The 24,573-nt window shown below is 46.0% G+C and overlaps 1 protein-coding gene across 12 annotated transcripts in view; it reads right to left on the reverse strand.

Moving 5' to 3' along the window:
• MGAT5 (alpha-1,6-mannosylglycoprotein 6-beta-N-acetylglucosaminyltransferase) overlaps positions 1 to 24,573 on the reverse strand; it is a 398,270-nt gene that overhangs the window by 44,602 nt on the left and 329,095 nt on the right. For all 12 annotated transcript variants that reach the window (XM_059875762.1, XM_059875759.1, XM_005202537.5 and 9 more), the window contains 2 exons: positions 13,767 to 13,916; positions 2,323 to 2,469 (listed from right to left, as the gene is read on the reverse strand). In XM_059875762.1, coding sequence (XP_059731745.1) covers positions 2,323 to 2,469; positions 13,767 to 13,916 — 297 coding nt within the window. The remainder of the gene's footprint in view (positions 1 to 2,322; positions 2,470 to 13,766; positions 13,917 to 24,573) is intronic.

The raw sequence follows: 24,573 nt of genomic DNA on the forward strand, positions 1-24,573 counted from the left end.
CACACACACACACATACACACACACATTCACTGACTCACACAGCCTGTTAACTTTTGTCAGAGGTTATCTGGGTCACAAGGTCCATCTTTTTTCAGGATAATCTGTGGTCCTGCTGATCTTCCCCCATCTCCTTTGCCCTTTCACCAATGATGGGGAGGGTCAAAGAAAAGAACTCTCAGAATAATCAACTCTATTAACTGGTCAGCTCTCTAACTGGTAAAGAGTAATCATGGAAAACGTGCTTTATTCACTGGGGGCATTTCAGGAGCACTGTCCTATAAAGGTTTGAAAGTAGCAGAGTTGAAAACAGTATGCTTTATTTTATTTTATTTTTTTTAACAGTATGCTTTAAAAACATGTGTGGGGGTCAGGGTCGGGAGGGTTGCACAGCAGAATCATCCTTTTGTCCTGAATGATAGGGGCACTGGGACAACTCAACACTTAAAGGCTTCCTCCTTGCAAGCAGCCCGCAGAGCCACTTACTAACTAAATAAATACGAAATAATAAGAAATTGATCTTATTGTTCCTTGCACATGCTTATTTTCTAAGCAGATAAGGAAATACCCAGCTCGGTCACTCACATGCACTTTTGTTTATTGTCCCAAATAGAATCCAACTGCCTTCAACAGTGATTCATTCCCTGTTGTGGATTTTCAAGAGAACCCCTGAAGGCAATTCAGATAAGGCTTCTACAAACAGTTCAAGTAACAGCAGAACTGCTTCTCAGGGTGGTGCTGGCTGACAGCTAAAATACCAGGCACACTATTAAGTCACTCCTGATACATCATTTCTCTTAAGGATGATGATTCTTTAAGGAAGGACCCCACAGCCCACTTTTTATTCCCCAAAGCTCATCACAGAGAGTAGGTTCTTTAAAAATACCCATTAATGATCCTAAAGGATACATGCACCCCAGTGTTCATTGTAGCAATGTTTACAATAGCCAAGACATGGAAGCAATCTAAATGCCCCTTGACAGAGGAATGGATAAAGATGTGGTACACATATACAATGGAATATCACTCAGCCATTAAAAAGAATGAAATAATGCCATTTATTTCAACATGGATGGACCTAGAAAGGGTCACACTGAGTGAAGTAAGTCAGACAGAGAAGGAGAAATATCCTATGACATCCCTTATCTGTGCAATCTAAGGAGAAATGTTACAAATGAATTCACAAAACAGAAAGAGACTCATAGACTTATAGAATGAACTTATGGCTTCCGGGTGAAAGGAGGGAGGGAAGAGATAGTTACGGAGTTTGGGACCAACATGTACGCATGGCTATATTTAAAATGGATAACCAACGAGGATCTACTGTATAGCACATGGAACTCTGCTCAATGTTATGTGGCAGCCTAAATGGGAGAGGGGTTTGGGGGAGAATGGATACATGAGTCCCTTTGCTATACCACAATACAAAATTAAAAGTTTAAAAAAAAAAAACCTGTTAACCAGTTGATTTTCTTTTTATTCCATAAACTAATCATTCAGAAAAATAGAGTCCAGCCAATTAGAAGGCTGGAGATATCTGTTCAAATTAAGATGGAGATGGGGTTTTGTAGATGGATGGAAATTAGACTGGATCTTGGCTCTGAAACTACCTAGTGAGGGGATGTAATCAAGCCATCCATGTCTGAGTCCCTGTACACCCTCCTCCTTCCACCCAACTGTATTAAGTTCCCTACATACAAATGAGTTCCATTCTGAGAGCACATTCGAAAATCTAGTCTGTTTGTAAGTTCAACAAAGGTAACCGAGGTCCCTAACTAACACAATTGGCTATACAGGAGTACTGTGATAGGTTTATAATACTTTTCACACAAATAATATGTAAGAACAAATACAAAAAGTAAAGAAAACATTTTTAATCTTACAGTACAGTATCTTAGAAAGTACAGTAGTATAGTGCAACAGCTGGCACAGAGGGGCTGACATCAAGCGAACAGGCAAGTACCAGCTACATCACTGCGGCTTTTATGCCTGCTTCTGGACATCCTGGGCTTGAAATGAAGCTACTGTCCTACTGTACTCTATAGAGTACTGCAAAGTACACAAAAGCACAGCCGCTTGTAGAGGACGCAAGCACGTGGCAATGCATCCCAGACACGTGAACAAATGTGACTGATTAGTGAACACACGTTCGCGTCTTTGAAAGGCCACAACTTGAAGGTGTGTACGTAGGGGAGTTACTGTGCGTGAAATGAAGTTGGCAATACCTGCCGTCCAAGGCTCTGAGGTTCAAATGGGCTCCTTGCACTCAATAAAGAGGTACCATTCATACGAGTGAAAGCAGAATGAGTTTTATAGATGCTTACCTCTCTCAGAGTTGGCTTGCCAATGAAAAAGTCTGTGTTTTTGCTGCTTTTGGGTGGGTTGAACTTGGGATTCAGAAAAGCACATCCATTTGCGATGGCCTCCAGGGGAGCTGGGCCTTCGTACGGGAACCCAAGACCAACAAACAGCTGTAAGACAGAGAAGCACACCACATGTAAACACGTCGACCAGGACTGGCGTCCCTGGCTCCCAGGGGTCTCTTCTGGGCTCCATGCCTGTGCGGACACCTCTGAGACTGGGAAGTTCCAAGACCTTGGGGAGCTGGGGTGATGAGAAGCCAGTTTACAAGAGGACCTGAAAAACATGACCAGGGACCTTGGCCCAGGAAGGTGTTCAGGTCATTAGGAATTTCACTTCTCTGTAAAAAAAAAAAAAGTAAAGGAGTAAGTGTTGGGGTGGGTAGTTGAGGGGGTAGGGAGGTGGGGGTATTCAAAGAACAACAACAACAACAAACCTCAAGACTTAACAATAATCTTTCTGTAATGCAACAGGAGACATGACTGGAAAAACACTTGCTTAACTAAACAGAAGGTTTCTTCATTGAACCAAAGGAACAACAGGCCCTTTCAGGGATGCTGGGCACAGGGACAGAGAGGTCGCTCGGCAGTGTGATTGCAGTTCACATGGAGCTGCTTGGAAATGATGGGAGGTCAGCAAACATGGGTTTTCATAATGGGGTTTTCACTGGGGGACATCAACATCTTGGTTTTTATTTTCTTCTCGATGTGGGGAAAGGGTGCAGAGCTGTGACTGGGCAAGGCTTTCCCTCTCCAGCAAGTAACCCCTGAGTTGTCCCCACAGCAGACAACAGATGGCAGCAAAAACACATCTCAGAGTCCTTGTAGAGAACGCTGCGGCCCAGAGCCCCCGTGACAAAAGAGACTTGCTGCAGTTCAGTGGCTCTGATTCCTGAGACCAGAAATGAAACATCATCGCATAGAAAGGCCTCCCTGTGAACCCGCCTCCCAGGGTGTTTCACACCACTGGGGGGCTGTGTGTCCCGACGGGCAGGGTCTGAGTCTGGGCTTGGTGACATGTGAGATCTCCCTAGCCACATGAAGGAGCTGCTCCTGAAACCTCTCCAGTCTCTGAGGCACATCCAGTGGCAAAGGACAACTGGGCCCCAGCGCCTCCTTTCCTTCTGCCATCACATTGGGGAACAACCACATGGCCAGGCCCCCAAAGTGAAGGAAGCTGCTGGCTTGGACATGGCTGGATGCCTGATTCTCTTCTCCTGGGTCCTCTCCCCAGCCATCCTATCTCTGCAGCTTTAATTGAATGATGATTTGGAATGGTTCTGTCTAGAAAGCCCTGAGTACAAGCTGCTGGGTTCCCCAGGCAACATTGGAAGATGAAGCATGTATGTGCTGGGCACCCGATTCCAGGGCTTAACCCAGTGTGGCCCACGTTGGCCATACTGAAGAGTCAGGAAGCCCCTGCAGGGAATTTTCTGGGGCAAGAAACGAAAATCTCAGGTTTTCTGGAGAGACATCCTATAACTGTATGCTCTTTTGCACAGAACAGTGTACTGAAGTGTTTTGTTGTTTAGGAAGAATAACCTTTCCTAGCTTGTAGACCTTGAGATGATTCTCAGAGACATCCACAAGGGAAGGAACCGTGGAGGAAAAGCTTTGAGAAGCCAGCTGAGCTTCCTCTGCTGGTGGCGGTCATTTCTCCTGGAGCAGAAGAACCAGAGACACAGAGGGGAGGGAAACATGGTAGCCGGATCCTGGAAGCTGTCTGGTAGGCCCCAATTTTGGGTCTTATTATGTAGCTAACTTTATTTTCTTGGGCTCCCAAATCACTGTGGATGGTGACTGCAGCCTTGAAATTAAAAGACGCTTGCTCCTTGGAAGAAAAGCTATAACAAACTTAGACAGCATATTAAAAAGCAGAGAGACCACTTTGCCAACAAAGGTCCATCTAGTCAAAGCTATGGTTTTTCCAGTAGTCATGCATGGATGTGAGAGTTGGACCAAAAAGACAGCTGAGCACCGAAGAACTGATGCTTCTGAACCATGATGCTGGAGAAGACTCTTGAGACAAACCAGTCAATCCTAAAGGAAATCAACCCTGAATATTCATTAGAAGGACTGATGCTGAATCTCCAATACTTTGGCCACCTGATGCGAAGAGCCAACTCACTGGAAAAAACCTTGATGTTGGGAAAGATTGAGGGCAGGAGGAGAAGGGGACGAGAGAGGATGAAATGGTTGGATGGCATCACCGACTCAATGGACATGAGTTTGAGTAAACTCTGGGAGATAGTGAAGGACAGGGAACCTGGCATGCTGCAGTCCATGGGGTCCCAAACAGTCAGACATGAGTGAGGGACTGAACAACAACAACATGTAGCTAGTAGGAGTTAGACTGTCAGAAGAACTTACGTGTACAGGGTGTGGCCTGTGCATGCGCCTTAGGGGTGGGGTACAACTGACAACAGTAGAAGAAATGAAGGAACTGGTGGGAAGATCTAGTTCCAAGACATCCAGCTTCATTAAACATGAAGAATCCAGGGATACTATCCTTGAGGCTTTTGATCTCTGTGATCTGTCACCCCAGACGGATTTAGGGGAGGAGGTGCCAGCTCTCCAGGGAAAAGAGGACCTCTATCAGGCTGTGGCTGGACTCAGGAAAGCACAGGGCTTCCAGATCCTGAAAGATGCAGACAGGGGTCTCCATTGGTTTAACCAGAGACCACAGTATTTCCTAACCTCTGAAAATCAGGGCCTGCCATGAAGCACTGACACTGTCATCAACGCCAAACTGCAAAGAATAACTTTGGAGGAAATGCAGGAACCACAATGCTTGTCTATTTAAATCGAAAATCCTGGAAAAAGAAATTTAATTAGTTCCTTCAGACCTACCAATCTGAACCCATTAATTAAAAGGATTTGAGGCTGTTGCTTAATGGACTCAAATGTGACCCAGGTTTAATTATATCTGAATAACAATTTGCACCATCTCTTCTGCCCTGCTGGCAACTGAGTATCTCAGTACACATAAAATAAACACTTTGGGCTGACTCTCCAAAGCCCCACCAGTTCATAATGAATCTTAAGCAAATACCACACAACTTCTTGGCAATGAGTCTTCGTCACACTAATTAGGATTGCAGGAAATGCACTACTTGCAAACACCAAAACAACAGTTTTTTGTCCCTTCTGTCAACAAACAACTTTTCTTCTTGCTTCCTGTGTCCTCATTACCTGTGATGTTCTAATGTAGCAGATGTATTAAGGTCAAATAGCATACTTGAGGTTTGAATGACAAGAGGACAGGCAGAGTTTGTCACCACCAAGGGCCTTCTGTGAATTTGTGAGGACTTATGGTCTTGCCACACACTGGCACTTAACCACACTGAATTGCTTTTCCCCCAACTCCCCACTCCCCCATCATTCTGTCCACTTATATTTCCTTAGCACAGGAACAAGAGAGACACTGCAAGAATGCATTCAAGTGCAAAGGCTCAACTCAGGAGGAAGCAGTATGTTTTATTGATACTTCATCTTGTCTTCAGAAGCCTAGACTGTAATGAGGATATTCCAGATGACAGAACATCTCCATGGCTGCAGCTTGACTCCATCAATGAGCGTTTCTAAATAGAGCTCTAAATTACATGCTCTAAAATTTAACTTTTGAACTAATACTAAGGAAGAGAGGACAGATAAAGCTCCAGGACTGGGACGTCCCTAGGTATCAACAGAGTTCAGTTAAACTACTCAGATTTTCACTCTGTGTGAAAGGAGGAACGAAATTGTTTTAAACCCGTAAGTGAAGCAGTTGACAAAGAATCCCTTAAGAGCAGATAAAGGTAGTTCTTAGATATCAGTGCATATATGTGGAATCTAGAAAAAAAATGGTACAGATGAACTTATTTGCAAAACAGAAATAGAGACATGGACGTAGAGAACAAACATATGGACACCAAAGGGGTGGGAAGTGGGAAGAATTGGGAGATTGGGACTCACATATACACACTATTCAGTTCAGTTCAGTCGCTCAGTTGTGTCCGACTCTTTGCGACCCCATGAATCGCAGCACGCCAGGCCTCCCTGTCCATCACCAACTCCCGGAGTTCACTCAGACTCACATCCTTCGAGTCAGTGATGCCATCCAGCCATCTCATCCTCTTTCATCCCCTTCTCCTCCTGCCCCCAATCCCTCCCAGCATCAGAGTCTTTTCCAATGAGTCAACTCTTCGCATGAGGTGGCCAAAGTACTGGAGTTTCAGCTTTAGCATCATTCCTTCCAAAGAAATCCCAGGGCTGATCTCCTTCAGAATGGACTGTATAAAATACATGACTAATGAGAACTTACTCTATAGTACAGGGAACTCTACTTGGCGCTCTGTGGTGACCTAAACAGGAAGGAAATTCAAAAAAGAGGAATATATGTATATGCGTGGCTGATTTATTCTGATGTACAGCAGAAACTAATACAACAATGTGATGCAACTAAACTCCAATTAAAAAATTTTTGTTTGTTTGTTTTTCAAAAGGTAGTTGTTAGGCAGATTCCATGGCTGTGGTAGGTTTCCAGGCTCTCTCTCTCAAGTGGAATATCCAGGATAACCCAAATCAGGAGATTGCATGCCCAACAGACACTTTTCCGACTTGTTTTCATTAGCGAAGTTGATGGAGTCACTCAGGATGGAGTCTGAGCAACCAGTCAGCCTCAGTTCATCCAATAAATAGATTATCAACACAAAGTGATCAGGACAACAAAGTGGTTAAGAACACAAGCTCTGGAGTCAGGTCGACCAGGTTTCTAAGCCTGACTGTACCATCTCCTAGCTCTGTAACTGTAAGAAATTGTTATATGCCTCTCTCCATGGATTATCTGAGGTCCAATGATAATGCATTTTCTCTAGTTACAGGTCTCAGTCAAGGTAACACAAGCTCTCTGAACCTGTCTCTTCATGTGTAAAATGGCTGAAAGTAATAGTGCTTTTTTCATGGGGCTGCTGTGAGGATTCAAGGAGATATTTCATAGAAAGGATGTATTCCAAGGTTTGGTTCTAGTGTTTAGTGAACACTGACTAAGTTCAAACCCAAGTTCCACTTGGTACCCCTATGGGCCACATGCTGTGGCTAAGTCTTGTTTACCTTTCAGATAATGATTGGGAATCATTATTTGGTAACAGGTATCCCTTTTATATTTTTAAAAAGAATCCACACAAGGCTGGGCATGGAGAAATTTTATTTTCCTGATAAGTGATGCTTTCATGTAACCCAAAGGGTCTCTCTCTGGACATCTGTCTTTCGTTCAGTACTGAAAGAGGAGGCAACAGTGGCCAAAATCTCTTCCCTATACATTTAGCTACTCCCTCTCCCGATCTCCAGGATTCCCCGGTGGCTCAGATGGTAAAGAGTCTGCCTGCAATGCAGGAGGCCAGAGATCTATTCCTGGGTCTGGAAGGTCCACTGGAGAAGGAAATGGCAACCCATTCCAGTATTCTTGCCTGGAAAATCCTATGGATGGAGGAGCCTGGTGGGCTACAGTTCATAGGATCACAAAGAGTTAGATATGACTGAGTGACTACACTTTCTGCTGACTTCCATAAGCCCCTAACCGATACTACCTGAAAACTGTCTTCTAAAGAACCACAAGGACAAAGGAGACAAAGGCAATATTTGCCAAACAGGTTTAAGTGCCTAAGGTTAGTTGGATGTTAAATCCAAGTCCGTTTCCTGGAGACCAGCTCATTGGGCAGACTCCAAGACTATGCCCAGCTACTTACGGGGCCTTCCATAAACAAAACAAAACATATAGCAACATCAAAACCACAGGATTGGTTTGTGCAAAGTCTCTGCACTTTGGTCATTTGGAAGCCCCAGCACAAAATCAAACACATCACAATTTGCACTGCAAATCCACAACTTTGAAGACGAGGAGGAACAGAACATTCAGATACACATACAACTGCAGATGCTGACCATCTTCAACTGTGCCTGTGTGAAAGGTCTACACGAAAAGGCAGTTCAGGTGCACCCCTTGGAGAAGCCTCCCCCACGCACCTCTCACCCCAATTCCACGCCAGGCCAACCACTCAGCTCTCAACAGTGAGGAGGCGTCACAGGCCTGCTCACTACCACAGGAAAGTGGGCTCTATACTGAGGTCAGAGGACTTTAGTGATGAAGAGAGAATTCATGGAAAGGGCTTAGCACAAGGAAACGTTAGAGAAAATGGGTGCAAAACCCCGTGGTCACGTGTACCATGGTAACATGAGCCAGTTAAATGTGTCACAACTGGCTCCTGCCCTCCACGTGGGCTCAACTTGGTACTTCCCTGATGTCACCAATCACAGGGCAACATTTTCCACAACCGAATGGTTGCCCTGCGTATGAGGGGTCCCACCCAGTGAGGTCTCCTGTTGGGATCACTTTTTTTTTTTTTTTGCATTATTACTCCTCCTTTCTGTGTACTTTTCACACAGTTAAGTCACCTATTTACCTGTCTGCCTCCTCTGCCACAGTAGTATCCTCCTGTAGGCACAACTGCCTTCGTCAGCCCCAGATCCAGAAAGCCTAGCACAAGTCCTAGAATATATTCTTTACTTCACCAACATTTGTCAGATAAATGGGCAAAAGACTAAATATTGCCAGATCTTCCAGCAATCGAGCATCTCTGTAAGGAGAGGATGAGCAATTTTTGTGTGCTATTTGTGTGTGAGGAGGTACCTTTGTTCTTGAAGTCCCAGAGGTTAACTGAATCCTATGTCCAAACATTCTTCATTTTACATACATATGTGTGAGGGGAGGGGAGAGGATGGAGTGTGTGTGCATGTGTACACAAAATACTCTCCATCCAGTTAAGAGAATGGCTTTTGCAACTGGTCACTTGCTTGACTGCTTGAGGGTAAATATTTCAGTATCTGAAATAGACATAGAAGATGGATTGCTCCATCAGTAAGCTCACTCTTGGGCTCTCTCACAGGGCCTGGAGATGTGGGCATAGCACAGAGAGACAGGTAGGCATTGGGTATCAGAAGGACCTTGTCCCCTGCTGGGGAGATATTAGAGATCAAGGCACACGATTCTTGAGAAATGCAAGAAATCACTCCTAGGGGCATGGCTCCAAGGTCCCAGATGACTAGCGGACTTCTCTTTGTCTCCTTCATCATTCTTTATACAGTTACCTGAAGGCCTCTACAAGCCAGGCCCTGAAAAGGCATCTGCCAACAGAACAAGTGGAGCCCTTGAATTCTCCTGGAGCTGTGCAAGGAGTTTGTTCCATCTCTGGTCCCTGGACAGAGGCTGCCTGGAGCCCCGGGTTTTTGAGAGAGCTTGTGCAACCACATCCAAGCTCGTGGGATGAGCCACAGTTGACTGAGGAGGCCAGACTCAAGGATGGGTTAGAGCAGGGACAGAAGTGCACACTGCCTGTCTTCCAACCCTGTCTAGGCTTCTTGGGGAGCCCCACAGCTAAGCTGCTGAGCTGACCTGGTAGGGAAACAGGGCCGTCACACCCTACCAAGGGCTGGAGGGGGACATGGCCAGAGGTGTGGGTAGAAAAGACACGTGGCAACAGCAAGAGCAGTAGCTGCTACTTCCTCTGCGTTCAAATAGGCACAACGTGTTCTTGACTTTCACTGTCAGAAATGGGGGTTCCTGTTTGGGCTCACTCCAAATGGTCCTCCAACCCAGTGAGGGATGTGAATGCCCCATTTCATAAGGAAATTCCCTGGTGAGACTGAAAGGGGGGTATGTGGGCACAGGGAGGTGAAATTTGGGAAATGGAAGAAAGAAACCTCAATAAGAGAGATGGGGATTGAAGCTAAAAATTAACATGTGCCACCCCACTCAGCCCTTAACTGCTGGTTTAAGATGCTCTCCTGGATTTTGCTGGCCTGAATGGCTTGTCTATAGTTTTCTGATACATCATGAGTTCATCCACATGTATATGCCTATTAGAAGAGTCTTCCAGATTTGACAATTTCCCGGCTCTTTGAGCCCTGACAGGGTGACACGGATCCCATCCTGTCTCCATAGGCTCTGTGTACCTGGGCCCCTCTTGGCACGCCAGGACAAAATTCTGCTGAGCAGACGGTTTCCTGGCTTGATGCAGAGATTCAAAGATGGTTCATAAAGAAAAATAATGAGTCAGAAGCTGATTATGCATCCATCATTTCAATCTGTGTCTAGACCTCGAGGGGCACCCGACCCACTTCCCGCTCTCATAACAAGTCTGAGGAGCATGCAAGTCCCATTCATTCCACACGCATTTGCTACTCTGCATCCCCAGTTCTCCACTTTCGATGTGGATTGGAATAAATCGCTTTTAAATTGCTCAGAGACACTGAGGAAGGAGTTAGAGGCAGAAAGGGTTATAAATGCAAAGCCTGACTAGTCTTTAGTGTCATTATTCCAAAGCCCAAGATTCATTCATTTCACTGCCTGCTGCTGTGTTCTGGGTATATGGGGAGGCTCAGAGATACACTGCCTCATTTTCATCGCATTTACCAACTGTTTTAGCCGTAATTCTACTTGGAGAGCTTTCATATGTGCTAGTCAGAGGAACAAGCAATACAAAATGGGATCAGTGACATCCTCTGAAGGTACTAGTTTTTCAAGGATAAATAGTTGCTCTTGCACTCAAAATTCCAATGTAATCCTTGGTTCCTGGGCAATATCTTATATCATGGCCTAGGCCTTCCAGACCCCCTCTCTGCTCCTCCCCAAATACCAGGGACCCCAGCTTCAGCCTATTTCCCGTTCTCTAACAAAGTAAGTGGATGATCGGTAAGGAAGGGTTCTTTTAAGATTTACAAAGCTGAGTAAGACATTCATGCGGCTAGGTTAACATAAGCACGTGAGACAGTGACGACGGAGAACCAGTGCTACCAGATGTACTTTTAAAGGAGCTTGAGCTGTTTCCACATTCTGAGGTGGGGGAAAGTAAAATGAGGCAAAAACACTGCCACCAAAGAGCCCTGACATTCTAATGCGTCCAAATGTCCTCCTAAGACAGAAGGTGAACGCAAAGTCAGCAGTACAAACCGGTGAGCACACTTCACTCTGGAATGGCCCCCGTCATCAGCCTGCAGATGACCTTGTATGGAAATAAAATCTTAAGCAAACCAGATCTTTGGCCAAGAAGAGAAAACTATCAAATGAATGTATTCATGGCACCATGTGCATGACTTGGGAGGTAGCATTGTTCAAACGCAGAAAGGAGATGCAGATTCTTTCAGCTGGTGAGTATCCACTGAATATTCTTATGTACATGTGTTTATTCATTAGGATGGTTCATGGAGGGCCTAGCAGAGCTTTCATTTGCTACCCCCTCACCAAAGGAATTCCTGAGTCATGGTTCTCTCCAGGGTGAGCTCAGTGACTGCGGATAAGCCCAACTCCATAGTCTTGTTTCCTCCTGTTTAGAATGAAGTTAATAGTAATACCTGCCCTGCCTGCCTCTGCTTACTTGTGAGAAGCGAACAGGACAGCATTTGTGAATATGCTTTCCCACACTGATGTATCATACACACGGATCAGAAATGCTGTGATGCCACAGACGCTCGTCCACCCAGCCTCTGTCCTCTACCCTGGAAATGAAAATGCAGCCAGCAGGGACCAGGGCTGAACAATTCACTGTTGATACTGTGCTTCCCTCGGCCTGCGGAAACACTCGGGCAGAGATCATACTTGTTTCTTTGCTCTTGTATCTTGTGTGTGATGCCTGACATGCAGGAGCTGCTTGAGATATGTGTGTAAAATTCACAGTTTATTTTTTTTACTATTTTGTTTGTAAAATTGGGGTATAGTTGCTTTACGATGTTGTGTTAGTTTCTGCTGTACAGCAAAGTGAACCAGCTATACGGGTGTGCATATCCCCTTCCTCTTGGACCCCTCACCACACCCCACCGCACTCTCTAGGTCATCCCCGAGCAGGGGGCTGAGTGCCTTGTTGCTACACTGCAGTTCCCCACTAGCTATTTACACGTGGTAGTGTATGAGTGTTAATCCCAGCCTCCCAATCACCCCATCCCCACTTCCCATCCAACATGCTCACATGTCCATTCTCTACGTCTGTATCGCTATTCCTGCCCTGCCAGATAGATTCATCTGTACCATTTTTCTAAATTCCATATATATGTGTTAATTAATAAAGATGATTTTCATATGTATTGCAATTTTATTATCTAACAATTCTGCGGTTTCAATTCTTTTATTATCTATAAAGAATTCGCTGTAGCCTGATGTATCTGTCTTATACCTGTGATGCTATTGTGTACAATACTATAACCCTTTAATGGATTGTAGTATTTTACCTAAAGAACGTGCAGCATTTTTAGGCAGCCTTCAGGAATCTATGTTATAAACGTGTGAAAAGGTAGTCTATCTCGCTCAAAAAATGAGAAAAGTATGAACACTGACAGACTATATAATATCCGTGGAGTCATTTTGGCTGTAACCTTTAAAACTAAAAATGTATATATCCTTTAGTCCAGCAATTTCTGATAGGGAAAGATTTTCAAGATATATTTATACATGTACATAAACACACATACACACACATTCATTCTGGATATTTTCAATACTAAATATGTTGGATTAAAAAAATATTCATAAACATGAGGAACACATCAAAGTGCCAGCCAACCCTTAGAGGTCCAACAATGATCTATTTGCACTGGGTACATCCAGAAAGGACAGAGATTGCCAAGAGGATGCCCTTATAGTGTCAAGACCATGCTCATCATGCCACAAAAATGCCTTCCATCGGTGGCTCTCCCATCTATTCACACACATATACTGAACTCTACATCTGTGACAATCAGACCCTCAGCTCCTTGTCAAAGTTTATCTTCCACTATTTCCCAACACAGACTCACTGTGTTGGTCTCCTGACTCTCCTGAATGTATCATCGCCACCCTTGCAATCTGACTCACTCCTGTTTGTGCCAAATGCCAGGTGCATCCACACCCCACCCATCTTTCATCTCACACCTTTCATGATGCTTCCTCTGCTCCTTGAGCCACCAAGACTCTCCCCTTATCAGAACTTCTCCAGTGCCCAGCATAAACTTTTTGAACAGGCAAATGTGATGAACCACTAACAGAGGTGCCTGGGGAGGTGGGGGAGTTGAGCACTGCAGGCTTGCTGAGAAAGTTGCTGCTCTCTGAGAAAGGGTGACAGCCTCACCTCTCCTGCTTGTCACTGTTTCCAGCCCCTCACTTAATGGCTGGCACAAAGCAGGTCCTCAGCAGATAAGCCTTCAATGGTAGCAACCTCCTTCCCCAATTCACTACCTTTTAAGCTATAACTGGTTTAAAGTATCACTACCCAGAAATGACCAGAAGATCCGTACACCAATGGAAATAAAGCATGGAAGATGTCGATCCCATTTTCAACACCAACAAAAACAAGCCTCTGCCCAACATCATGGATGCATTTTTATAACAACAATGAAAAACTCACCTTGGTTTCTCGGAGAAGAAACTGCAAGTCTCGTCCGCTGAGGATCCCGTGGTTTTTCACGTAACTGGGAATGTTCTTTGTGCTGGAGCCGTAAACAGTCGCGTGTACTTCCGTGTATGTGTGGATGATGTCCAAGTAGACCTTCTTATTCTAAAGAGGGGACACAAGGAGAAGGCATTTCTCTTTTCATTCTCATAAAAACCTGTCTCATGGCTGGAGACCACAAAGGCAGGAGTTCTTAACATGGAGACTGCACAAATTTGGCAACCCAACTCGTAAAACTTCTTTTAAAAGTAATCTGACTGGATTTTAAGGGCAAAAAAAGTCACATGGATGCTGTATAACTTTGCAAGAAGAAATATATTATATAGTGACCTACTACTGAATACCAGCGATGGCTCAAGGCTGACTGCTCTGAAGTACTGTCCTAGCCTTGTAAATTACCAGGGATCCAACACTTTGCTTTTGGCTTGTCTTCCTTATGAGGGAGGAAGTTTGGGGGAAGGAGCACAGAGAAGGCAGTCAGTTGGACTGGAATACTTATCTGGAGATGGTAAGCTGTCCCTGAGGAACACAAACATCCTCAGCTCTTGCCAATATTTCTAGTGATGATTAACTCATGTTGTCAGAACTGGATCCCACCTAATTCAGATCATGGGGAGATGAGCATTTCCCACAGTATACACTGATTGACTTGGCAGATAGAGATAATGAGAACATTCAGGTAGACAAAAGGTGGAAGAAAGATTAAATGTAGACTCAGATGAGTCCTGAAACATTCACGAGTAGTCTTACTTTTCTTAGAGGCAAAACAGAACCTCTCTCTGTTATTCGTGAGCATTGAATTTGAGGCACATTTTCTAAATCAAAACCACCTGGGAGGAGGAAGTAGGCTCCCTGTCCCTCTTCACGTTTCTGTGTGACTAAGTCATAGAAGCCGGATTCTGTGGGTTGTCCTTTGAGGTGTTTTTTTTGGGGGACATTTGAAAGATTCAAGGTCTGCAATGTTTTCCAGTTGCAGGAGAGTGGGACAAGGTTTTTCTCATTTGAAGCCTGCTTTCACACACTCCAGGCAAGTATAATAATCGCCAGTTTTGTGACTTAGGACCACAAAGGACTTGGGGTTGTGGCATCAGCGGCCACTGAGCCCCTGATGGGAAGCAGCAGCCTTGGGGTGGGACCCGCACTCTGACCTGCGGGGGCAGCTCCCTCCACCAAACGGGCATCCTGAGCCCTGTTCAGTGTCTGCCCCCGCTTTACCACTCAGTGAGGATATTACAAAGCACTCAACTTTGGGGGATACATGTTTCAAATCAGGCATCCAAAGTCTTCATGATGGAAAAACAGTACACTTCACAGTCTCTATTTTATGCACCGAAGAAATTTGTGTGGGAATAAGCAAGTCGACCTTGCACCCCACTGTATGAATAAAATAAACGCTCCAACTGAAAGTCTAATTTCATGCCATGTTTGGTGGGGCCGGAAAATGCTAAATTCATTACTTGAGAGATGTATACCCTTCCATTCGTGCAGAGGTGACTAGGAACAGTTTACAAACCATGACTCCCACTCACAGCTTGAGCCAAATTTAGGATCACCTTCCTGGTGTGAGTAAACAGGAGGGGGTCTATGACACACTTTCTGTGCTAGAGAGACCTGATCACTCCTTCTCAGGGGTTCTACCCCCTACCCTAGCCCTTGCTAGGTACGCAGGGGCTTCTGTAACCCTGGCCCACCCCCTGCCAGTGCTGATGGGCCCAGGTGTGTCTTTCCTGAGGGGGACCCATCCCCAGGCTGCCTGCCAGCCTGGGACAGAGTGGCCGGACTCAGGAAAATGAGCTGAGCCAGTCAGGACCCTTTCTAGGGGGCTTAGATCCTAGTCACAGAGAGATGACTGCCAGATGGCCAGGGGCTTTAGAGCACCAAGGTCATGTGGTGGTGGAATCTGGGCAATTACAGACCAGATACAAGTCAGCTGCCAGTTCAAGGGAAACAGGTAAGAGCTGGATGGAGCAAAGAGAAAATAATAAGAGGGACCTAGAGTGACTGAGACCTAGACATTCCTCCTGTAAGTGTGACAGGGAAAGGGCACAGTGGGGGAGGTGGCGGGGGAGGAGGGAGAGAGAAGGGGAGGAGGAGGAGGAGCAAGGAAAGAGGTGGAGGAGGGAGAGAGAAAGGGGAGAGGGAGGAAGAGAGACAGATGGGGGAGGGGGAGACAGACTGAGGAGGGGGAGGGAGGGAGGGGAAGCGGAGAGTTAGAAGAGGGGGTGAGGAAGGAAGAGCAGAGGGACAAAGCGAGATGGGGAGAGGAGTGAGTGAGAAAAGAAAGCAGGGAGACAGAAGAGAGGAAAGCAGGGTCAGAGGTGCTTCTGGGTACCACCCCATCCACAGCTGTTCCCTGCTCTAAACCCCCAGGTCTTTCTGGATCCTTACAGTAACAGCACCTTCCCAGCACTTGTTTGTATCTGGGCCACTGCAGGGAGATTCCTACCATCCAAAAGGAGGTCTGCTAGGACATCAAGCTGGGCTTTTGGCAGGGATGGGACTGGGTTGGGGATGAGGTGGGGGGCAAGCATCCTTCCTTTAATAAAGCAAAAAAACACATTTCCCTGTGAAGAACCAGCTGCTAACTAGTGAGGATAGACCCACAGTCCCTGACCAGGTCCGCAGTAAGCCACAAAGGAGAGCAGGGAGAGATCATCCGGGTCCTAACTTGGAGAAGAGCACTCAACTGGGTTCCTAAACCAAACCCTGGGGAAGGGAGCAGGAGGAGACAGGAGCTCTGCCACTCATCCCAGAAAAGGCTGTGGTGCCTTGAAGTTTCACCAGGGGGTAAGTTTAGGCAAATATGAAGAAGTATTTGCCAAGCTCAATAAAGTCTATGAATTTATTAACATGAAAGCATGGTAAAATCTGAAAGCAGAAGTACCCTTCAGAGATGATTCTGTTAATTTCACAACAGGTTCTGAGTGGAAAAAAAAGTTTTCAGACATAACCCTAACCTTTCAGGTTGACACGACAATGAAGAAATTTCCATCTCATGTTGCCACTTGTTCTGAAGAAATCAGGTGAGGGTGAGCCACACTATGGATTCCAGGCAAAGGAATTTGAACCACAAATGCTGAGTGCCCTGGCCCCTCCCTTACCAAGTGAATGCTCACCGGATGCCCAAAGAAGCATCTCCGTGGGCTCCCAACCACTGTTTGAATTTGGGGTCCAAAAATCCAGCTACCTCCTGTACCTCTCCATCTGTGTTGCCACAGACACTTCCAACTCTTAATGGGTCAGAAATGGAATGCAGTGCCTGACTTTCCCAGACCAGCATCACACTGCTGCCCCGCTCCCCACCCTGGCCCCCCAGCCCACCCCCCCACCCCCAGCTCCTGATCTCAGTAACTGGCATTATCTGCTAGCCAGTTACCAGAATCACACTTGTCATTTCACACATCAAATTAGTCACAAAGTGCTGCTGATGCTGCCTTTGTAATATCAAATTGTCTCCTCCCCTCCAAGCTGCAATCCTTGCTCACCTGGACTGGACTAGGATGAAAACAACCAGTATCTTAACAACCTGCCTGAGGCTCAGAAAGATGACACAACTTGTCCATGGTCCAGCAGCCCTGGGACGGATTGCAAAAGAATCTGTATGGCTTGATGCCATTTTTTAACCATGAAGAGCAGTATTATTCAATGGTATGCATATCAACAATACTTTACATGGATATTTGTAGTTAACTATAAAAATATGCATGGGGATGATAGATACCAACTTCCGGCTATTGATTACTGAGAAGAAAAGGGAGGGCTTGGGGAGGTGGATGGAGCTTCAACGATATTTGAACTATATCATTTTTCTGGTAAAGAAAACTATTGCACAGTATCAACATCTGTACATCTAGGTGGTGGGTATGTTTTATATATTTCACAATTAAAAGAGAGAAAAATTAAAATGCATGTAATTCACAAAAAATAGAAACCAGTCTGTATGACACTGAGGCTTACACCATCGCCATCTCACATCTCTTGCTAGGCTCCTGTACCTGTACAAGTCGCTTAGTTGTCTCAGACTCTTTGCGACCCCATGGACTATACAGTCCATGGAATTCTCCAGGCCAGAATACTGGAGTGGGTAGCCTTTCCCTTCTCCAGGGGATCTTCCCAACCCAGGGATCGAACCCAGGTCTCCCACATTGCAGGCGGATTCTTTACCAGCTGAGGCACAAGGGAAGCCCAAGAATACTGGAATGGGTAGCCTACCCCTTCTCCAGTGGATCTTCCCCACTTGGGAATGGAACAGGGGTCTCCTGCATTGCAGGCAGATTCTTTACCAACTGAGCTATCAGGGAAGCCCCCTTGTTGGGCTCAGTTCTTTCGGTAAAGAGGTTCAAAGGATCTTCTTTTCTCTTCAATGGATAATGCTATCTTTTGTGTTTAAGAAACAAGGATAAATTAGGAGGCTGGCATTAACATATACACACTACTATTTATAAATTAGGCAATTCACAAGGATATACTATATAGTACAGGGAACTCTACTCGATATTCTGTAATAACCTATAGGAAAAGAATCTGAAAAAGAGCAGATATATGTACATGTATAACTGAATCACTTTGCCCAACACCTGAAGCTAATACAACACTGTAAACTGATTATAATTATAAATAAAAGTTGTTTTATCTATAAAAATAATATTAAAGTTGTTTAGAAAGAAAGAAGGTGCTGAAGTTAAGTCAACCATGGTCCTGGCCTGCCTTTCTCCACCCATGTGAAGGTCCACAGCAGGGAGGGATGTGTGTGCAGGGGGAAGAATATTTTCCAGCAGACCCCTCCCCTCCTGATTTTGGACATCCAGGTTCAAGGTCAAGGTAATACCCCAGAACTAGGGGTCCTGTTGGTCCAAGAACTAGATCAGTATCACTCCTTAGAAAGTTGTCTTCTCTGACTTAAGAGGACAAGGTCAGAGAAAATTACCTCCTCCATAAACCCTATCGGGCTTCCCTTGTGGCTCTGATGGTAAAGAATCAACCTGCAATGCAGTAGTCCCGGGTTCAACCCCTGGGTCAAGAAGATCCCTGGAGGAGGGCATGGCAACCTGGAGAATTCCATGGACCAAGGAGTTCAGGGAGTCGCAAAGAGATAGGCACGAATGAGCAACTAACATTTTCACTTTTCACTTTCTTTCATAAACCCTATTACCTACAAATTTGCTGAGATGTAGTCAGAAGGGGCTTGCACAGAGTCACCACACTGCAGCATGCCACTACCCCTGTCTCAGGGGTGAGACATGCCTCCAAAATGCCCCACCAAGCAGCCTGCAGCCCCTTAAAGCTCTCAGTCTCCAGTTCAATTTAAATTCCCATTAAAAACAAGCAATCAAACTGATTAAAATTTCAATCTACCTAAACTCATTTAGATCTACCTAAACTCATTAGGGGTCTTCCCTGGTGGCTTAGTGGTAAAAAAAAAATCTGCCTGCAATGCAGGAGACCTAGGTTCGATCCTTGGGTCAGGAAGATCCCTGGAGGAGGGCACGGCAACCCACTACAGTATTCTTGCCTGAAGAATTTCTTGGACAGAGGAACCTGGCGGGCTACAGTCCACGGTCGCACAGAATTGGACACGACTGAAGCGACCAAACAGCAGCAGCAGCAAACTCATTAGGAGATGGGGGAAGGGACGATACCAAGGAAAGGACAAGCAAAGAACGCACTGGAGCGGGCTTTCAGTGCATCTTCAGTGGCTGTGATTGCAGCTGGAGGCAGCTCTGTTTGCAGAGCTGGTAGGAAGATATTCAGAGGTTTAATAGAGAGCTTCGGGAAAACAATTCAATAAAGCAACACTCGCCTGAGTCCTTAGCAGGAGGAGAGGCAGAAGGCAGAAGCACAGAGTCAGGAGCCCTTTTCTTCTCCAGCTGGTGAATTAGGGGTTCAGGAAGGTTCTTTGGCGAATGGCAGTGTTCTGAGCTTTGGGCCGCAGGGACGTTATGTACGTTTCTCCCCATCAACACCCTTGCCCCCCAGGGCAGATATGCATACCCCTTCTCCTGGACCCTGTTTCCCCTCATCCACTTGGCACTTTGTGTAATAATTCTGCCACCCTGTGCAGAGGTGTTTGGTCCATGGAGAGCGCCTGGTGAGTGCTGAGCTACCGGGCATCCTCCCCAGGAAGGGCCGAGTGGTGTGAAGAGTCAAGGCTCTCTAGAGCCAAAGCAATCAGTTAGGAAACCAGCTGCTGAGGCCAGTGTGGGTCCTGTCCCATGAAGGTCAGGCTCCAGACAGAGAAGAGGAAAGTCCCCTCACAGAGAAGGCCAAGTGTGAGAGGGGGTATGTCCTGGCGGGGTCATGGTCCCTAGCTCCAGTGATATCTCTGCCCAGTGCATGCCTACCCCTCCCTGGATGCTGAGAGTCTCCCAATCCTAAGCTAGGAGAGCTGGGTTTCTGCCATTTCAGTAGAAAGAATTCTGATAGGTATACTTGTGATCAGATTCCTTATTTTGATGACCTTGGATTTTTAATCATTTTTAAAGTAGTAGCTTCCTCTTCTTCCCTGACAAATATAGGAATTGGATTATTCCATGACTTTATGAATGAGTATTCAATGATGAATCATTTTCTTTAGGAAACTTCAAGTCCATAGAGTATGCCTAGCTCCATACTAGCCATGGAAGCCCTTTACTGACTGCTGTACTGTGCTTAGTCACTCAGTCGTGTCTGACTCTTTACCACCCCATGGACTGTGTCCCACCAGGCTCTTCAGTCCGTGCAATTCTCCACGCAAGAATACTGGAGTGGGTTGCCATGCTCACCTCCAGGAGATCTTCCCAACCCAGGGACTGAACCCAGGTCTCCCGCATTGCAAGTGGATTCTTTACCATTTGTGACACCAGGGAAGCCCAAGAATACTGGAGTGGGTAGCCTATCCCTTCTCCAGGGGGATCTTCCCCAACCCAGGAGTTGAACCGGGGTCTCCTGCATTGCAGGCAGGGTCTTTAACAACTGAGCTACCAGGGAAGCCCTTACTGACTGCTGCTGTGATGTATCTCATTGAAAGGTCAGGGTGGGACTTGTCGACTCTACTGAATGAATTGCACATTTTTCTCTACACTGGCCCTCTCCGTTCACTCTGGCATCCATCCCCTCCTTCCTGGACTGATGTGACGGTCTCTGAGGGGAGCTTGGTGTCTGACTGGTAACACCCTTATGGACCTCTCAGATTCCCCAGACTGCCTGCTCTTCTCTTTCTCAGCTCAAGCTCACAAAAACAAGGCTGCCCTCTGCTGTCAGACTGGGAAGAAGCTACACCAGGGGTCGGTGTGGGGCTAGGCTGTGGAGGCCCCCATCCCAGAACAGCATTCCGGAAGTACAGGACACCAGTTCCCTGTGATGTGAGCCAAGAAGCAGGAGGGAGCCTCTTTTCTCTCTTCTACAGGTTATGCTAAAGGAAGAGTTCCTCCCTGCAGACCTCAAAGGGTATCCAGAGTGCCCAGTGTCTGCGTGGCTTCTGGTAAAGCAGGAATATTAGTACTACTTCAGGTCGTAACACTCAACCTTTGCTGCAGGCCCTGCTTTCTAGAAGCTCTGGGTTAAGACACTGTTTCTAGGATCCCCGCCCTTCAGTCCATCCTCCCCAGTGCCACAGTTTTCAAAACTGAAGATTTAGTTCCTCTGTATAAAAGTTTTCAAAGGCTCCTCATGGCAATGAAAGACCATCTCCGCAGCTCTGCACACACGGGGATCTTCACAAACTGGGTTTCTACGGGCTCTGCAGCTCACCACTGGCCATGCCCTCTCCTCCCTTGCTTAAGGTCCACCTGCTCTCTTGCCTGTGTCTGACCTGCCATGGGCTTCTCCAGAGACACCCTTCTTCCCTCCCTCCTTTTCTCTCCTGAACGGATTCCTCCCCCCTCTTCCTGGGCTCGCCGAGGTGAGGTCAGCTGCTACCTCCCCTGAGCCCTTGATATCTTCCTGCTTGGCCCCTTTGGACTGCGTTGTCACTGTAGGTGCCCACCCAGTGGGTCTGTGAATGTCAGGGAAGGACACTGTAGGTCCCACGTCTGTAGGTGTGGCACAGGGTAGTTGAAGACTAAGGGAGTGCAGGAAACACAAGACATTTATGGGAAGAGATGTCTCAGGGGCCAAGTTCTTCTATATCAAAGCCTGCTCTCAGCCAATGAGCTTAACGTCTGTGACTTTACCTAAGGGTGTATTTAAATCAAAATAAAATAAAAAGAGAGCTGCAAACCTTAAATGATATATTTCATGGTTGATTCATCTTCCTTTTAACGTAGCAATCAAGTATGAGGTTCTCACTTAGGAGTGAGGTCAAAGAAAGGGAGGGAGGGAGAGACAAAAAGAAACGACCTCATCTGCCTGTTACCGGAGTCAAAAATTCAACAAAGATTCTTTTATTCCAAGATTAGAAGTCGAGTTCTAAAATGCAAATCTCTGTGAATTTCAGCAGTGAAGCAGAAACAATTTACATCACAAAATAAGTTAAGTCCTTGGCTTTTTTTGTGTGTGTGAGTCCTTGGCTACTTTATTTCAAGTAACTTCCCAAGGTGAAGGTGTGTGTGGGGGTTGGGGGGTGGGGGAGTCCTTGCTCTGTCCCACTCAGGCCACTAGGACTCTTGAAGACTCCAGGAAGCTAAGATTCTTAAAGCCTACCCACCTCTGACTCCTCTCCGAATCCTTACCTCTCTGGGAGACAAGATGGTGCTCAATGATTACAGGGGGAATAATAATAAGAGGAACCTTGTTCTCTTGTCTCCAGTCTGGCTAGTGGTCCAGCTATGGGCCCACAGGTAATTAAAAGGGGGTCTGGTTTCTTTGGCTGTAGCGGGTTCTATACTTACCCTTTTTATTTAATTTTTATTTTATCTTGAAGTACAATTGACTTACAATGATTTTGTTAGTTTCAGGTAAACAGAGTGGTTTAGTTTTTTATATATACACACACACACACACACACACACACACATATATGCACACATATTTATATGTATATATACATATATCTTGGAGAAGGCAATGGCACCCAACTCCAGTGTTCTTGCCTGGAGAATCCCATGGACGGAGGAGCCTGGTGGGCTGCAGACCATGCGGTCGCTAAGAGTCGGAGACGACTGAGCTACTTCACTTTCTCTTTTCACTTTCATGCATTGGAGAAGGAAATGGCAACCCACTCCAGTGTTCTTGCCTGGAGAATCCCAGGGACAGGGGAGCCTGGTGGGCTGCCGTCTCTGGGGTCGCACAGAGTCGGACATGACTGAAGCGACTTAGCAGCAGCAGCAGCAGCATACATATATCTATCATTTTTCAAACTCTTTTCCTGCTTAGATTATTACAGAATATTGAACACAGGTCCTATGGTATACAGTAGATCCTTGTTGGTTAGCTATTTTAAATATTTATTCTTGACTGGACCTCACCTGGTATAATTAATTACAACTCACCTAGAGCAGCAGGTGAATAGCTGGTTGTATGTAAGTCTGCCTTAAAGTATGACATGAGTGGTTCTCGTACCTACCTTTGAGTTTGGGATGGAGTGAAAAGGAAGAATTTTCAGGAGCCCTTGACTTATTATACTTACAATACTTTGGCCACCTGATGCAAAGAAATGACTCATTTGAAAAGACCTTGATGCTGGGAAAGATTGAAGGCAGGAGGAGAAGGGGCCGACAGAGGGTGAGATGGTTGAATGGCATCACTGACTCAATGGACATAGTTTGAGTAAACTCAGAGAGTTGGTGATGGATAGGAAGGCCTGGTGTGCTGCAGTCCATGGGGTCCCAAAGAGTCAGACACGACTGAGCGACTGAACTGAACTGAACTGACTTATTATTCTCTACTATCTGATCAGGTGAAGAATTTGGTCTCTAGCTTAAAAAAAGAAACTGGGAGATTTCTGAGGCTAAATACATGAGTAATGCAGACAGAGCCATCAGTCCTGTTTTTGCAATCTGATGGATCTATAAATGGGATAACATCACCTCCCAGTTCTATCAGACACCCACTAACTGTGCTGAGCTAGAAGTGGGAATAATGAAATGTATGTAAAAGCTGTTTAAAAATGTATTCTTAGTGTAAAACAGAGTGCAAATACTACCCTGAAGCATCCAATGGGACAAACAAGTGCTGAGTCTGGAGATGGTTAGAGCCTTCACACCACTGGCTACACCCACGGCACACTGTTCTCTGGGAACCAGCGGGTTAGTTCCTACGCTTCCCTGTTCCCAGCACTTTTAGGTTTCTGGGATTTCTCCGCCTTTGCACTGGAGCTTTCTGATACTTAACGAATGCCTTTTAAAGGACCCTGGGGACTCGCTAGCCAGTTTGTGAAAACAAGAAGCCCTTTGACATGACCTCCTTTCTGCTTTGAGACAGGCAGGAGGTCTTCAAATTGTAAAACTGGCTTGTTTCCCCGCCAGTGCAGACGGAGTCACTTAGGGATAATGTTACCCCTCACTCACTCCAGCCTGAGAAAAACAAAGCCCCCCAGCTATGCGATTGTGCTCAGAAAACAGGCTGAAAGGTTAAAAACAGACCACTGCGGCCTAAATGTGTCACCTGGCTCCTTCAGGAGCTCTGCTAATCAGTCTATCTAGGCAGTGATCACAGAAAGACTGGCCGGTGGCAGAGAGCTATCACGAGGGAAGGTCAGAAAACCAAGAGGCTGCCTGGCAACATGGAGCTGCCTTTTTTATGGAATTTCCACAGGATCAGGGACTTGTGGATGGAATGGACTTGACCTGAGAGATGCATCCACTCCTGACAAAGTGGAGGCGACATTACCCTGTGGGCTTTGGCC

The sequence above is a fragment of the Bos taurus genome, chromosome 2 (genome assembly GCF_002263795.3).
Source record: "Bos taurus isolate L1 Dominette 01449 registration number 42190680 breed Hereford chromosome 2, ARS-UCD2.0, whole genome shotgun sequence".
NCBI lineage: Eukaryota > Metazoa > Chordata > Mammalia > Artiodactyla > Bovidae > Bos > Bos taurus.